Raw genomic sequence first — 14,273 nt, 5'->3', positions numbered from 1 at the left:
ATGGTCTCATGGTTCCAAAATTCAATCCCTCTACTAATAAAAGCTAACACACTGTATGCCTTCTTAACAACCCTATCAACCTGGGTGGCAACTTTCAAAGAACTAAGTACCTGGACACTGAGATCTCTCTCTGCTCATCTACACTACCAAGAATCTTATCCATTAGCCCAGTACTCTGCATTCCTATTACTCCTTCCAAAGTGGATCATCCCAGACTTTTCCACATTAAACTCCATTTGCCACCTCTCAGCCTAGCTCTACAGCTTATCTCTGCAACCTACAACATTCTTTATCACTATCCACAACCTCTACTGATCTTAGAACATAGAACATAGAAGAATACAGCGCAGTACAGGCCCTTTGGCCCTCGATGTTGCGCCGATCCAAGCCCACCTAACCTACACTAGCCCACTATCCTCCATATGCCTATCCAATGCCCGCTTAAATGCCCATAAAGAGGGAGAGTCCACCACTGCTACTGGCAGGGCATTCCATGAACTCACAACTCGCTGAGTAAAGAACCTACCCCTAACATCTGTCCTATACCTACCACCCCTTAATTTAAAGCTATGCCCCCTCGTAATAGCTGACTCCATACGTGGAAAAAGGTTCTCACAGAAAACTCTATCTAAACCCCTGATCATCTTGTACACCTCTATCAAGTCACCCCTAAACCTTCTTTTCTCCAATGAAAACAACCCCGAGTGCCTCAGCCTTTCCTCATACGATCTTCCTACCATACCAGGCAACATCCTGGTAAACCTCCTCTGCACCCGTTCCAGTGCCTCCACATCCTTCCTATAGTATGGCGACCAAAACTGCACACAATACTCCAGATGCAGCCGCACCAGAGTCTTAGTGTCATCCGCAAATTTACTAACCCATCCTTCAATGCCCTCATCCAGCTCATTTATATAAATGATGAAGAACAGTCGAACCAAAACAGATCCTTGCAGTACCCCAGTAGTAACTGAATTCCAAGATGAATATTTCCCATCAACCACCACCCTGTGTCTTCTTTCACGTAGCCAATTTCAGATGCAAACCGCTAAATCACCCTCAATCCCATGCCTCCGTGTTTTGTGCAATAGCCTACTGTGGGGAGCCTTATGAAACACCTTACTGAAATTCATATACACCACATCAAAGGCTTTACTCTCATCCACATGTTCGGTCACCTTCTCAAAGAACTCCATAAGATTTGTGAGGCACAACCTACCCGTCACAAAACCATGTTGACTATCCCTAAGCAACTTATTCCTCTCTAGATGATTATAAATCCTATCTCTTATAACCCTTTGCAACACTTTACCCACAAACGAAGTAAGGCTCACAGGTCTATAATTTCCAGGATTGTCTCTACTCCCCTTCTTGAACAAGGGAACAACATTTGCAATCCTACTATTTTCTGGCACTATTCTTGTAGTCAATGATGACATAAAGATCAAAGCCAAAGGTTCAGCAGTCTCCTCCCTCGCTTCCCAAAGAATCCGAGGATAAATCCCATCTGGCCCAGGGGACTTATCTATTTTTATACTTTCTAGAATTGCTAACACCTCCTCCTTATTCATCTCCATCCCATGTTGTCTAGTAGCCTGTGTCTCAGTATTCTCCTCGGCAACATTGTTTTTTTTCTAGTGTGAATACTGACGAAAATTATTCATTTAGCGCTTCCCCGATGTCCTCTGACTCCATGCACAACTTCCCACTACTTTGCTCGATTGGCCCAAATGTTATTCTAGTCATCCTTTTATTCCTGATATGGCTATAGAAAGCCTTAAGTTTTTCCTTGATCCTATCCGCCAATGATTTCTCGTGTCCCCTCCTCCTCCTCTTAGTGCTCTCTTGAGGTCTTTCCTGGCTAATCTGTAATTCTCAAGCATCCTAACTGAACCATCATATCTCATCCTAACATAAACCTTCTTCCTCCTCTTGAAGAGAGATTCAACTTCCTTAGTAAACCACGGCTCCCGCACTTGACAACTTTCTCCCTGCCTGACAGGTACTTAATTATCAAGGACCCTCAGTAGGTGTTCTTTGAATAAGCTCCACATTTCAATTGTGCCCATCCCCTGCAGTTTCCTTCCCCATCTTATACATGCTAAATCTTGCCTAATCGCATTGTAATCGCCTTTCCCCCCCGCTTGCCCTGCAGTATATACCTACCCCTTTCCATCACTAAAGTAAACATAACTGAATTGTGGTCACTATCACCGAAGTGTTCACCTACCTCTAAATCTAACACTTGGCCAAGTTCATTATCCAATACCAAATCTAATGTGGCCTTGGTACGTACAGTAGAAAATGCAATCCAGTCTTCCTGGCCAGTCTAAAATTTTACTCCTCATTCTCACACTCCCTCAACACTTTACCAACTCTCTCTTAACTTCTTAATTTTAACTCTTAGTGCAATTCATGATTCACATCCACCAGCTTCTGTGTAAAGTTAGTACATCTAAACTGTCTTTTCACGTTCCCCTCTCCCAAATCCCTTAGTTTAAGGATTTGTCGCAACATAGTATTGCTCCCTGGAGCTTTGCTCTTCACCCTCCCCACCTCCAACATACTGAAAGCTGCCTTCCCCAGCAGTAATCCCTCAGGGTAAGGAATTTCACCCTCGACAATTGATTGACCTGCAGCTGATTAGCCAAACACAGGCAGAAGTCAGTGGTGGCTGCTGCTGGGACGACAAGCAAATCTACAAGAGAAGATCCATGGAATACAAGACTTGGAGTTCATACTGCACTTCTGTGTTTAGAAGGATTAGGGGAATGGAAGGAGGAGTGTCAAAGATGGATGTTGGGGCATCAAGTTGCGAGACTAAGAGTCAGAGAGGGAAGTACCTCTTTGGGTACACTGCACACCCTGCAGGAGATGCTTCCCCTTCTGTCCCACCTTCTCACCTGAGATGGTGAAGAGGCAGGCTGGCTTTCGTGGTTCTGCCTACCCCAGCCTCACGCATTAATGTACCAGGGACAGAAACAGTTCCTAAACTATTCCTTAATACTGTGGGGGACAACCTGGGGGTGGGCGGTAGCTGGTGGGTTAGTCATCCAACCCATTTTGTATACTGCCTGTTAATACCCGGTTTTGTGGGGCCACAGAACTCTTCCAATTCTCAGCGTTCAATTCATCACTTTTTATGCAGGTTGAAACCAAACTCTCCTGCTCTCCCTTGACAGCCAATATGCACCCCCCTATGAGAAACCATGGCCTCAAACTTGCAGATAGCATAAAATTCCCTGCTTTACCCCCAGTTTGGGATTGAGCAGGCTACAGTGACTGTCTTTGGGATTTGCTGAACTGAGATACCAAAATAATTGATATCCTTACTACTTACAATAGTTGTGAAGTGTTGCATTTATTAATCCTTGCAATGAACACTTTGAATGTTGATTAAATCGATGATTGATAGCATATCTTATTAGGTTCCTTGTCAGTGACTTTATTCATCGAAAGTAAGTAAATATTTATGTCTATTAAAAAATATTTTTACTTTCACATTCAGGGTAAACAGGGATCTCAAGGATTTAAAGGAACAAAAGGTGAACAAGGTCCCAAAGGAGAGAAGGTATGTCCAGTAGTTAACATTGTTGAAGGAGGGTGAGAATATGACCAAAGATCTAGAGGATAAACATAAAGAGTAAATAATTTATATAAAGAATTGTTATGAGGAAAATCACCAGTTTCGGAGTCAGAGTTGGGTTCAATAACAGAGTTTATTGTACAAGGGAATACCGGAGCTCCGGGGAGAGAAAAACACCAACAGCTCAGTGGTCAGCTGCAAGTTTTAGAGTCGTACAGTCATAGAGATGTACAGCACGGAAACAGACCCTTTGGTTCAACCCGTCCATGTCGACCAGATATCTCAACCCAATCTAGTCCCACCTGCCAGCACCCGGCCCATATCCCTCCAAACCCTTCCTATTCATATACCCATCCAAATGCCTCTTAAATGTTGCAATTGTACCAGCCTCCACCACTTCCTAGGCAGCTCATTCCATATACTTACCACCCTCTGCGTGAAAAAGTTGCCCCTTAGGTCTCTTTTATATCTTGCTCCTCTCACCCTAAACCTATGCCCTCCAGTTCTGGATTCCCCCACCCCAGGGAACAGACTTTGCCTATTTACCCTATCCGTGCCCCTCATAATTTTGTAAACCTGTATGAGATCACCCCTCAGCCTCTGACGCTCAAGGGAAAACAGCCCCAGACTGTTCAGCCTCTCCCTATAGCTCAAATCCTCCAACCCTGGCAACATCCTTGTAAATCTTTTCTGAACCCTTTCAAGTTTCACAACATCTTTCCGATAGGAAGGAGACCAGAATTGCACGTAATATTCCAACAGTGACCCAACCAATGTCCTGTACAGCCGCAATGTGACCTCCCAAATCCTGTACTCAATACTCTGACTGATAAAGGAAAGCATACCAAATGCCTTCTTCACTATCCTATCTATCTGCGACTCCACTTTCAAGGAGCTATGAACCTGCACTCCAAGGTCTCTTTGTTCAGCAACACTCCCTAGGACCTTACCATTAAATGTATAAGTCCTGCTAAGATTTGCTTTCCCAAAATGCAGCACCTTGCATTTATCTGAATTAAACTCCATCTGCCACTTCTCAGCCCATTGGCCCATCTGGTCAAGATCCTGTTGTAATCTGAGGTAACCCTCTTCGCTGTCCACTACACCTCCAATTTTGGTGTCATCTGCAAACTTACTAACTGTACCTCTCATGTTCCCATCCAAATCATTTACGTAAATGACAAAAAGTAGAGGACCCAGCACCAATCCTTGTGGCACTCCACTGGTCACAGGCCTCCAGTCTGAAAACAACCCTCCACCATCACCCTCTGTCTTCTACCTTTGAGCCAGTTCTGTATCCATATGGCTAGTTCTTCCTCTATTCCGTGAGATCCAACTTTGCTAATCAATCTCCCATGGGGAACCTTGTCGAATGCCTTACTGAAGTCCATCTAGATCACATCTACTGCTCTGCCCTCATCAATTCTCTTTGTTACTTCTTCAAAAAACTCTATCAAGTTTGTGAGACATGATTTCCCATGCACAAAACCATGTTGACTATCCCTAATCAGTCCTTGCCTTTCCAAATACATGTGCATCCTGTCCCTCAGGATTCCTTCCAACAACTTGCCCACCACCGACGTCAGGCTCACCAGTCTATAGTTCCCTGGCTTGTCCTTACCACCCTTCTTAAACAGTGGCAACATGTTAGCCAACCTCCATTCTTCCGACACCTCAACTGTGATTATCGATGATACAAATATCTCAGCAAGAGGCCCAACAATCACTTCTTCTCTAGCTTCCCACAGAATTCTCGGGTACACCTGATCAGGTCCTGAGGATTTATCTACTTTTATGCGTTTCAACACATCCAGCACTTCCTCCCCTGTAATATGGACATTTTGCAAGATGTCACCATTTATTTCCCTACAGTCTACATCTTCCATATCCTTTTCCACAGTAAATACTGATGCAAAATACTCATTTAGTATCTCCCCCTTTTTTTCCACGCAAAGGCCGCCTTGCTGATCTTTGAGGAGCCCTGTTCTCTCCCTAGTTACCCTTTTGTCCTTAAAGTATTTGTAAAAACTCTTTGGATTCTCCTTAATTCTATTTGCCAAAGCTATCTCGTGTCCCCTTTTTACCCTCCTGATTTCCCTCTTAAGTATATACTCCTACTTCCCTTATACTCTTTTAAGGATTCACTTGATCTATCCTGTCTATACCTTACATATTCTTCCTTCTTTTTCTTAACCGAACACTCAATTTCTTTAGTCATCCAGCATTCCCTATACCTACCAGCTTTTCCTTTCACCCTAACAGGAATATACTTTCTCTGGATTCTCCTTATCTCATTTCTGAAGGCTTCCTATTTTCCAGCCATCCCTTTACCTGCGAACACCTGCACCCAATCAGCTTTCAAAAGTTCTTGCCTAATACCGTCAAAATTGGCCTTTCTCCAATTTAGAACTTCAATTTTTAGATCTGGTCTATCCTTTTCCATCATTATTTTAAATCTAATAGAATTATGGTCGCTGGCCCCAAAGTGCTCCCCCACTGACACCCCAGTCACCTGCCCTGCCTTATTTCCCAAGGATAAGTCAAGTTTTGCACCTTCTCTAGTAGTTACATCCGCATACTGAATCAGAAAATTGTTTTGTACACACTTAACAAATTCCTCTCCATCTAAACCCTTAACACCACGGCAGTCCCAGTCTATGTTTGGAAAGTTAAAATCCCCTACCATAACCACCCTATTTTTCTTACAGATAGCTGAGATCTCCTTACAAGCTTGTTTCTCAAGTTCCCTTTGACTATTACGGTTCTCTCCCCCCGGAGCACAGATCAAGATACTTTTATACATCTTGTGATACAGTTGATCAGTGATGAGATTATTGTGTTTGTAACATGATTTGTTTATGGCACTCATTGCAGAATTGTTGATAGTTTCGATGCAGACATTGTCAGTTTCAATGTCTGTGCCGACGTCCATTGCTGTAGTAATGGGTGCTAATCACTCTTCCTGAGAATGACGATTACTGCAGCCCTGGCTATTAGCAATCTGTATTGAGTCTCAATCAAACTGTTAGCATTTCTATCAAAGGTGTTGGCTGGACCCAGACACTTTGGTGGACGGTATATGCTACTCCAGTGTATTCTGTCCCCCACCTGCCTTAAACTAATCAACTAGGTTGTGAGTGCGTAGTGCTGGCATTCTAGTGGCCCCAGGTAATGTCTGTGTTTGCTCTGCTGTCTCCCTCCATATCTTGGTCCAGCGGACATCTTATGTGTCAAGTGGCCAACTGATGACTCAGCAGCCATCTTGTGTGTCCGTGTTCCTAGTGTCAGCCTGCCCCGTGCCATCTCCCACTTCAGAATAAATAATTTATCTGAAGGTTAAACTGGAAATAGTGAAGTCTTCACTTCACCCTTTCTCAGTCTTATCCACTTTGTTAACAATAACAGAAAGGTGGATTACTATCTGACTGGCAGTAGATTGGGAAAGGGAGAAGCACAGTGAAACTTGTGCATCCTTGTACACCTATCGGTGAAAATAAGCACACACATAACCGCAGGCAGTGATGAAGAAATTTGGTATGTCGACCTTCATAGTGAGAGGATTTAAGTCCAGGAACAGGAATGTCTTTTTGCTGTTTTCCTTGGAGCGTCGGAAGCTGAGGGGTCGGAAGCTCTTGTGTTTTAAAAACCTTATATAAAGGTTTTTAAAACACAAGAGGCATGGATAGGGTAAATAGACAAAATCTTTTCACTGGGTTGAGGGAGTCCAGAACTAGAAGGCATTGGTTTAGGGTGAGATGGGAAATATTTAAAAGGGAACAAGGGGCAACTTTTTCACGCGGTGGTATGTGTATGGAATGAGCTGCCAGAGGAAGTGGTGGAGGCTAGTACAATTACAACATTTAAAAAGCATCTGGATGGATATATGAATAGGAAGGGTTTAGAGGGATATGAGCCAAATGGGACTAGATTTATTTAGGATGTCTGGTTGGCATGAACAAGTTGGACTGAAGGGTCTGTTTCTATGCTGTACACATGTCTGACTCTATAATTAGACAAGGCCTTAATGAGATCACACCTGGAGGACTGTGTGCAGTTTTGTTCTACTTTATTGAAGGAAGGATGTTCTGTCGATGTAGGGAGTGCAACAAAGGTTTATCAGACTGATTCCTGGGATGGCAGAACTGATGCATGAGGAGAGACTGGATTGGTTAAGACTATATTCATTGTACTTTAGAAGAATGAGGGAGATGTCATAGAAACTTATTACGTTTTTTTCAGGACCATGCAGGGAAAATGCAGAAAGGATGTTACTGATGATTAGGGAGTACTGAATTAGGGCTCACAGTCTTAAGGATATGGGCGTAAGACATTTAGGCCTGCAATGAGGAGAAATTTATTTACCCAGAGTTGGTGAGCTTGTGGAATTCTCTGCAAAGGCCAAATCATTGAAAGTTTTCAAGAAGGAATTAGTTGTAGTTCTTGGGGCTAAAGGGAACAATGGTTCTGGGGAGAAAGTAGAATAATCAGCCACATGCATTCTGAATGACAGCGCAGGCTTAAAGCACCAAATGGCCTACTCCTGTTTCTATGTTTCTATTTTTCAATGTTTACAGGTTTTTGTGAAAACTGCATATTGTAGGAGGAAGGAGTGGCTGATGGAGATAAACATTACCACAGTCTTGAAGCCCTTGGATAAGCATATGAACTGTTATAAAATTTAATTCTTGGATATGGACATTGATAGTAAGGCCAGCATTTATTATCCATCCCTACTTAACAGTGAGAGGCCATTTTTTTTAAACCGCTGTTAGCAGTTTGGTATTAGTAAGTGGTTTGACAGACCACTTCAGTCGTCAGATGAGAGTTAATAATTGACGTGGGACTGAATAATTGAAACAATTTTCCATCCCTGAATGATGGCATGGCTTAATAACTACTTATTAATAGCTAGATGTTGTTCATCAATAATATCATGATAATATCAGATCACGTGGAACTGAGACCTAATGGAAGAAGGCACATTGTAGTTCTGCTTAACCTTGCTCTGTTTATAATTTTATCGTTAATATGTGTTGCTGGTTTACTGTGTTCAATCGTCGTGTATTCCACATTCCCTACAGCTACTTGAAAATTTCAACTCACTTTGACTTTGCAGATAAAATTTTCGAGAAAACTTGTTGTTCAGTATATAAATATTGCAAGTGGCCTTACTGAAGTTTGACATCAGTGTTTTGGATTATTAAATGAGGAACATTACCACTGCATAACAATGAAAATGCAGACTGAAATATGGCATATTTTAAACTTACAAAGAACAAAAAGGGGGGACAGAAATCAGAGGAATCATGACTGAAATTGCTTTGATCAAATTAAATCATGTAGTGTGTCAAGCCTCTTCCCTGATCTCCTGCTGCTGAGTATAGATCAACTGGTCAAATGTATGCATTCATGCTGAAAAAAGCAAATGCTGTGGGGAACTGGGGTGCCTGTTCTGAACAATGATTCACATTTTCTGCTCACCAGCAAGGATATAACAGTGATAAAATTATTGTAATGATAGTAGACAGCTATTGTAATATTAATCTAATAGAAGATTATTTGAAGAATAATTTGACGTATTTATCTCAACAATTTACTTGTGTGCTCTCTCTTATCTATTTTTCTCCTTTATCTACAGCCTTTAGCCATTTATTTAACTTTCCAGTTTTTTTTAACATATATCGCAGTTATTTTTCTGGATTTAGGTTAAATTCTATTAAGTCTGGCACAATGCTTCACTAAAAGGGAGCACAGATCAAAAGTTTCAGGCTTTAATATTGCATTTCTATTGCTGCTCAGTGACCTATGGCTCAGGTTAATTTCCCTTTTCAAGTCAAACAGCTCCCAGTGATCATTTTAGCTCTGATTATCTGGGATACTGGTCCTTGAGACCAGTTCTAGTCAGAGCTGAAAATGTGTTGCTGGAAAAGCGCAGCAGGTCAGGCAGCATCCAAGGATGCTGTCTGACCTGCTGCACTTTTCTAGCAACACATTTTCAGCTCTGATCTCCAGCATCTGCATTCCTCACTTTCTCCACCAGTTCTACTCAACCAAGTAAGTCCCAGAGACCAAATTTACTGACGTAGAATTAGACGATCTGAGTTTATAATTGTTTATAGTTTACTTCTCTAATCAAATGGTTTCTCATACATTTGAACACTAGTCATCACACAGTTATTACAATGTGCATAATAATACCTAAAAGTACACTTAAAATGCAATACTAGCAGACCTAATTGTGGTTTAATTAAGGATTCAAGTGTGTTACAACTCATGGATTCAATTTCCTCGGCACTTATAAATCCACCTATTTATAAAAGTAAAATATTAGAGGCGCTGAAAATACTCAACAGGTCAGGCAACATCGGTGGTTAAAGAAAATGGTTAACATTTCAGGTCAGCAACATTTTATCTGAAAGTTCTAGTGAAAAGTCACCACTTAGACGTATTGGGCAGATTTTTGTGAGCTCAGTGGCAGCATCTTCCAGAGTATGCAGAGTGAAGAATGTCCAGGAATTGATGGGATCCTGCTCTCCTTTGGCTTTCTCCAGGAAACGTTACAAGTTCCATGGGCCATAAACACCATTTGATGTGGTGTAAAAGCAACAGAGATACTTGCGAAGGCAGTTATGAGCTCTGTAAAGCAGAGAATCATTTCCTAATATCATCTGGGATACATATTGTGTCTTCCACAAACTAAGTGAAGGTGACTGCACGGTGAGACCTCTTCATAAAATGAATGTGATCTAATCTAGCCTTCAGCTGATAATCAGTGATTATGTTGGATGTAGCACCTTTTAGGAGAAAGTGAGGTCTGCAGATGCTGGAGATCAGAGATGGAAATGTGTTGCTGGAAAAGCGCAGCAGGTCAGGCAGCATCTAGGGAACAGGAGAATCGACGTTTCGGGCATTAGCCCTTCTCAGGAATGAGGAAAGTTGGTCCAGCAGGCTAAGATAAAAGATAGGGAGGAGGGACTTGGGGGAGGGGCGTCGGAAATGTGATAGGTGGAAAGAGGTCAAGGTGAGGGTGATAGGTCACACTGGGGTGGGGGCGGAGAGGTCGGGAAGAAGATTGCAGGTTAGGAAGGCGGTGCTGAATTTGATGGATTTGACTGAGACAGGCTGGGGGGAGGGGAAATGAGGAAACTGGTGAAATCCGAGTTCATCCCTTGTGGTTGGAGGGTTCCTAGCCGGAAGATGAGGCGTTCTTCCTCCAACCGTCGTTTCGCTGTGGTCTGACGATGGAGGAGTCCAAAGACCTGCATATCCTTGGTGGAGTGGGAGGGGGAATTGAAATGTTGAGCTACAGGGTGGTTGGGTTGGTTGGTCCGGGTGTCCCAGAGGTGTTCCCTGAAACGCTCCGCAAGCAGGCGGCCCGTCTCCCCAATATAGAGGAGGCCACATCGGGTGCAAAGGATGCAATAGATGATATGTGTGGAGGTACAGGTGAATCTGTGGCAGATATGGAAGTTTCCTTTGGGGCCTTGGAGGGAGGTGAGGGGGGAGGTGTGGGCGCAAGTCTTGCACCTCCTGCGGTTGCAGGGGAAGGTGCCGGGAGTGGAGGTTGGGTTGGTGGGGGGTGTGGATCTGACGAGGGAGTCACGGAGGGAGTGGTCTTTACGGAATGCTGATAGGGGAGGGGAGAGAAATATATCCTTGGTGGTGGGGTCCGTTTGGAGGTGGCGGAAATGGCGGCGGATGATGCGCTGTACATGGAGGTTAGTGGGGTGGTAGGTGAGGACCAGTGGGGTTCTGTCCTGGTGGTGGTTGGAGGGGCGGGGTTCAAGGGCGGAGGATCGGGAAGTGGAAGAGATGCGGTGGAGGGCATCGTCGACCACGTCGGGTGGGAAATTGCGGTCCTTGAAGAAGGAGGCCATCTGGGATGTGCGTTTTTGGAACTGGTCCTCCTGGGAGCAGATGCGGCGGAGTCGAAGGAATTGGGAGAATGGGATGGCGTTTTTACAGGGGGCAGGATGGGAGGAGGTGTAGTCCAGGTAGCTGTGGGAGTCAGTTGGTTTATAGTAGATGTCCGTGTTGATTCGGTCGCCTGAGATAGAAATAGAAAGGTCGAGGAAGGGGAGGGAGGAATCTGAGCTGAAACTTTATTGCTGGAACAGCACAGCAGGTCAGACAGCATCTAGGGAAAAGGAGATTCGACGTTTCGGGCACATGCCCTTCCTCAGGAATGAGCAGAGAGTGTTCAGCAGGAGAAGATAAAAGGTAGGGAGGAGGGACTTGGAGGAGGGGCGTTGGAAATGTGATAGGTGGAAAGAGGTCAAGGTGAGGGTGATAGGTCGGAGTAGGGTGGAGGCGGAGAGGTCAAGAAGAAGACTGCAGGTCAGGAAGGCGGTGCCGGGCTGGAGGGATTCGGCTGAGACAAGTTGGGGGGAGGGGGGATGAAGAAACTGGTGAAGTCCAAGTTCATCCCCTGTGGTTGGAGGGTTCCCAGTCGGAAGATAAGACGCTCCTCCTCCGACCGTCGCGTTGTTGTGGTTTGGCGGTGGATGAGTCCAATGACCTGCATATCCTCGGTGGAGTGGGAGGGGGAGTTGAAATGCTGTGCTACAGGGTGATTGGGTTGGTTCGTCCGGGTGGCCCAGAGGTGCTCTCTGAATCGCTCCGCAAGTAGGCGGCCTGTCTCCCCAATATAGAGGAGGCCACACCGGCTGCAGCGGATGCAGTAGATAATGTGGGTGGAGGTGCAGGTGAATCTGTGGAGGATATGGAAGTTTCCTTTGGGGCCTTGGAGAGAAGTGAGGGGGGAGGTGTGGGCGCAAGTGTTGCACCTCCTGCGGTTGCAAGGGAAGGTGCCGGGAGTGGAGGTTGGGTTGGTGGGGGGTATGGATCTGACAAGGGAGTCGCGGAGGGAGTGGTCTCTACGGAAAGCTGATAAAGGAGGGGAGGGAAATATATCCTTGGTGGTGGGGTCCGTTTGGAGGTGGCGGAAGTGACGGCGGATGATGCGTTGTACATGGAGATTGGTGGGGTGATAGGTGAGGACCAGTGGGGTTCTGTCCTGGTGGCGGTTGGAGGGGCGAGGCTCAAGGGCGGAGGAGCGGGAAGTGGAGGAGATGTGGTGGAGGGCATCGTCGATCACGTCGGGGGGGAAATTGCGGTCCTTGAAGAAGGAGGCCATCTGTGTTGTGCGTATTTTGAACTGGTCCTCCTGGGAGCAGATGCGGCGGAGACGAAGGAATTGGGAGAATGGGATGGCGTTTTTACAGGGGGCGGGGTAGGAGGAGGTGTAGTCCAGGTAGCTGTGGGAGTCGGTCGGTTTGTAGTAGATGTCCGTGTTGATTCGGTCGTCTGAGATAGAAACAGAAAGGTCTAGGAAGGGGAGGGAGGAGTCCGAGACTGTCCAGGTGAATTTGAGGTCGGGGTGGAAGGTGTTGGTGAAGTGGATGAACTGTTCAACCTCCTCGTGGGAACACGAGGTAGCGCCGATACAGTCATCAATGTAGCGAAGGAAAAGATGGGGGGTGGGGCCAGTGTAGTTGCGGAAGATGGATTGTTCCACATACCCTACGAAGAGGCAGGCATAGCTGGGGCCCATGCGGGTGCCCATGGCTACTCCTTTTGTTTGGAGAAAGTGGGAGGATTGGAAAGAAAAGTTGTTCAGGGTGAGGACCAGTTCAGTCAGTCGAAGGAGGGTGTCGGTGGAAGGGTACTGGGTGGTACGGCGGGAAAGGAAGAAGCGGAGTGCTTTGAGTCCTTCGTGATGGGGGATGGAGGTGTACAGGGACTGGATGTCCATAGTGAAGATGAGGCGTTGGGGACCGGGGAAGCGGAAATCCTGGAGGAGGTGGAGGGCGTGGGTGGTGTCACGGACGTAGGTGGGGAGTTCTTGGACTAATGGGGACAGGACCGTGTCGAGGTAGGAGGAGATGAGTTCAGTGGGGCAGGAGCAGGCTGAGACGATGGGTCGTCCGGGGCAGTCAGGTTTGTGGATTTTGGGCAGGAGGTAGAAGCGGGCGGTGCGGGGTTGTGGTACTATGAGGTTGGAGGCGGTGGATGGGAGGTCCCCTGAGGTGATGAGGTTATGGATGGTCTGGGAGATGATGGTTTGGTGGTGGGGGGTGGGGTCATGGTCAAGGGGGCAGTAGGAGGAGGTATCTGCGAGCTGGCGTTTGGCCTCAGCGGTGTAGAGGTCGGTGCGCCAAACTACTACTGCGCCTCCCTTGTCAACTGGTTTGATGGTGAGGTTGGGGTTGGAACGGAGGGAGTGGAGGGCTGTGCGTTCCGAGGGTGAGAGGTTGGAGTGGGTGGGAGGGGTGTGGGAGTTCAGGTAGTTCAGCAGGAGAAGATAAAAGGTAGGGAGGAGGGACTTGGAGGAGGGGCGTTGGAAATGTGATAGGTGGATAGAGGTCAAGGTGAGGGTGATAGGTCGGAGTATTCAGCAGGAGAAGATAAAAGGTAGGGAGGAGGGACTTGGAGGAGGGGCGTTGGAAATGTGGTAGGTGGAAAGAGGTCAAGGTGAGGGTGATAGGTCGGAGTACACGGAGTGACATTGAACGATTCTTCCGCCGCCTTCGCCTCCGTGCCTTCTTTTTCAATCAAGACCCTCAGCCACCCTCTGACGACCCCTTCTCCAACCTCCAACACACCCCGTCCACCTGGACACCCCGTGCTGGCCTCCTACCTGCCCTCGACCTCTTTATTGCAAACTGCCGCCGCGATATTAACCGCT

At 46.0% G+C, this 14,273-nt stretch overlaps 1 protein-coding gene across 3 annotated transcripts in view; it reads left to right on the top strand.

The window, feature by feature from the left end:
• Window positions 1-14,273, top strand: part of LOC122549324 (collagen alpha-1(XV) chain-like) — a 265,827-nt gene that overhangs the window by 139,000 nt on the left and 112,554 nt on the right. For all 3 annotated transcript variants that reach the window (XM_043688956.2, XM_043688955.2, XM_043688954.2), the window contains one exon: window positions 3,509-3,571. In XM_043688956.2, coding sequence (XP_043544891.1) covers window positions 3,509-3,571 — 63 coding nt within the window. The remainder of the gene's footprint in view (window positions 1-3,508; window positions 3,572-14,273) is intronic.

This window comes from Chiloscyllium plagiosum, unplaced genomic scaffold (genome assembly GCF_037043375.1).
Source record: "Chiloscyllium plagiosum isolate Xiang-an unplaced genomic scaffold, Cpla_swu_hap1 HiC_scaffold_4, whole genome shotgun sequence".
Lineage (NCBI taxonomy): Eukaryota > Metazoa > Chordata > Chondrichthyes > Orectolobiformes > Hemiscylliidae > Chiloscyllium > Chiloscyllium plagiosum.
This window is presented reverse-complemented; position numbering and strand designations above follow the sequence as displayed.